The sequence below is a fragment of the Aureococcus anophagefferens genome (genome assembly GCF_000186865.1).
Source record: "Aureococcus anophagefferens unplaced genomic scaffold AURANscaffold_1909, whole genome shotgun sequence".
NCBI classification, from domain to species: Eukaryota; class Pelagophyceae; order Pelagomonadales; family Pelagomonadaceae; genus Aureococcus; species Aureococcus anophagefferens.
In genome coordinates, this window is record NW_008706588.1 from 1 (window position 1) to 1143 (window position 1143).

The 1143-nt window shown below is 66.5% G+C and overlaps 1 protein-coding gene across 1 annotated transcript; it reads right to left on the bottom strand.

Moving 5' to 3' along the window:
* Nucleotides 1-70: 70 nt before the first annotated feature.
* AURANDRAFT_69471 (expressed protein) lies at nt 71-461 on the bottom strand (the record flags this gene model as incomplete). The annotated part of the gene is made up of 1 exon (XM_009045241.1): nt 71-461. A coding segment is annotated over one exon (391 nt), but the record flags the coding sequence as incomplete, so codon positions are not given.
* Nucleotides 462-1143: the final 682 nt, after the last annotated feature.

Genomic DNA, 1143 nt, shown 5'->3' on the forward strand with positions numbered 1-1143 from the left:
GTGCGGCCCTGCTTCGTGTAGTTGAGGATCTCCGCGCGGACCGGCCCGCCGGTGGAAGCGGCGTAGATACGGTCGCGGAAGTCGGCCGCGACGGCGGGCTCCGTGCACTCGCCCTGGAGGATTTTCGGCGTGAGGCCGATGGCCTCGGCGGCCCGGAAGCCGCAGAGGTCGCTCCAGTGCTTGGAGCACGCGACGATGTGGTTCGGGTGGTCGATCTCGCAGAGCACGACGCACCGGTCGCTCGCGCCGGCGACGAGCTCGCCGAGGAAGAGGTTCTGGGCACTCTCGAGGCCGTCGATCATCGTCTCGATCTGCCGCTGCGTCTCCAGCAGGGCCGCGGCGTGCGCCGCGCTCACGGCCATCGATTCGCTCTTGACGATCTGGTGGTTCTGTTCGATGAGGAACTTGTTGCGGAGCGGCGGCGACGACCGGCTGCTGTCCTGTCTATCTTGCAACAACATGGCGGGCACGGCGCGCGAGCTGCGGGCACCGACTGGCGATGGTGGACCGGCTGCTGCAGGCGACGTAGAGACAAGGCGAATCGTCGAGGTACACAAGCTGGCTTTGCTCCGCCTGGCCCGTCCGCAGAATGGCCGAAAGTTGAACCACATTCAACAAGGAGGCACCGAAGCCAAAAGATCCGACACCATGACGGGGTGGGTGGGTGGGCCCGGGGGTCGGGTTTCAAAAACCCGAAGTGTACTTAAAGGGTACTTGTAACGCGCGCGCGCGCGCATGGAGGCCGCGCGCGTCCCGGGAGTCCCGCGTCCCGCGCCGCGCCAGGAGAGGCCTCAGGAGCCGGGAGGAAGTGCATGGGCCACGGCGGTGTCCTCGTCGAGTCGGGCCGCGCCCGGCACTAGTGCCCGGCGTTCGTCGGCTGACCCGCGGCTGCATGGTGGCGGCTCCTGCAGCGGCACCGGCGACTCCCGGTCGAACCGCGGCGCCGCGCGGTCCCGCGCGCGCGATGCGGCAACTTGAAGGCAACCAACGAAAAAGGAGCTCGCTGATTGGTCGGGAGGTGGGTGGGTGGGCGCCGGTCGCCGGCACCAAAAATCCGTCATGGTGTCTGGCATTTTTTTTGGGGGCGCCTCCTGCATTCAACATGAAGCTGACTTTGCCTTTTTTTTTTCGCAACCTCCTTAG